At 43.6% G+C, this 1,575-nt stretch overlaps 1 protein-coding gene across 1 annotated transcript; it reads left to right on the forward strand.

Annotated features, from left to right (window-relative positions):
- Positions 1–297: 297 nt before the first annotated feature.
- LOC131156016 (uncharacterized) lies at positions 298–849 on the forward strand. Its single transcript, XM_058109469.1, has one exon. The coding sequence runs from the start codon at positions 298–300 to the stop codon at positions 847–849; it is 552 nt and encodes a 183-aa protein (XP_057965452.1).
- The last annotated feature ends 726 nt before the right edge of the window (positions 850–1,575 follow it).

A 1,575-nucleotide genomic window follows, 5' to 3' on the forward strand; every position in this document is an offset into this window, starting at 1 on the left:
CACTCAAATTCTACTTCCTGAGTGCATTGGCAACATTCATATTTTTGGGATTTGCATCTCTAGCCTCGACCCCTGGACCCTTGGTTCCTCCTATTCCTCCATCCCCTACAGCTGCATAGAAGGTCTCTTCCTCATTTGCCCATCCATCACTAGCTCTGCCTTCTTCACTGGTTGTACGATCTCCTGCTCCTCCATCCCCTCTAATACAGCCTGACCATCAGTCCCCCACATCGTATATTACTCCGCTGGCAAGCTCGGTGGTGATGATCGAGATTAAGACAAGTTTCGAATGAACCGATGCTTCATTATGAGGAGATTCCACCACCAACCATTGCTGCTGTGGGTGAGGCCCAATCCCCTTCACAATCTAGTGAGCCACCTCCTGCCTCCACTGATGTACCATCCATTATAGAGCCAGCCGGTCCCCCAACTTCTCTGCTTGCGACAATAAAGTCTCTGAAGGTGGAGCAAGGCCAGCTTGCTTCTCATGTGACGGCGGTACTTGTCCTACATGTAGATATCCCAGTGCCTCTGGCACCTCTTCACATGATTACAGCACATGCTCCCCCACGTGCATCTGCTCTATCTGCAGCTCCTCCCTTGCATACTCCGCCAGCTACACCCACACTACCACAACCTTCTCCAACTACTAGCATGCCACCCTTTGCTCCAGCTTCACCTGAGTCACCGATGGTGTCTGGCAGTTTCTCTTATGAGGGTGGGTCTGCTTCGAGCCCGCGATTTGATGCGGCTTACCAATCTGACATCATTACACCATATGATAAGTTCAGCGATCTCAGGGGCGGCAATTTCAATTATGACGTTGGTTGGTCTAATGAGAAGGATTAGGGCTGGCCATTTAGGATCCTGGTTGGTCTAATGAGAAGGATTAGGGTTGGCCATTTACGATCCTTTGATATGCACTTGCCCTTGTGATTGTATTGTGCTTATGCACACAGCTTTTTCTTTTCTTCTTTTATTTGTATTTCTTGTTTCTTTTGTATCACCATGCTTTTGGTTGGTTCTACTTGTTCTTATAATGTCTCTATTTTCAGTTGTACTACCTTTGTAATTAATGAATATATGGTAATTTGGTTCCATCTAGCTTTTGTGCCTAGTGTACCACTAATTTTTTTTTTTTTTTCTGGGTTTTATGTGGATGTTTACTGTTACAGGTACACTTGTTTGATCCTTGATCACCGTTCTCTGCTTCCTTCATGTACCTTTTAGGTTCTTTCTTTCCATACTTCAGTAGGGACACTTAAGTTTTAAGTTGGGGTAGGGGATTAGGAAAGCACTACACGAAACATTTTGGGCACAAAAATGACATAATTTTAAAGATTTTCAATGAACATTGTCTGCTGCATGCCACCATGTTAACACCTTTGATGCCCTTCACAAACTTCTATATAGCTTTTTATGTTACAACCTTAGGCTATATCTTTTAGATGACTTTATTAAGCTCACTAACACAATGTAGTGAGTTGCTTGTGCATAGCTTTACGCAATATAGTCAATTCACTTATTTTACAACTCAATGAGGGTTGACTAGCAATTCATTCGTTTTAATGCTAT

The sequence above is a fragment of the Malania oleifera genome, chromosome 5 (genome assembly GCF_029873635.1).
Source record: "Malania oleifera isolate guangnan ecotype guangnan chromosome 5, ASM2987363v1, whole genome shotgun sequence".
Classification (NCBI taxonomy): Eukaryota; Viridiplantae; Streptophyta; class Magnoliopsida; order Santalales; family Ximeniaceae; genus Malania; species Malania oleifera.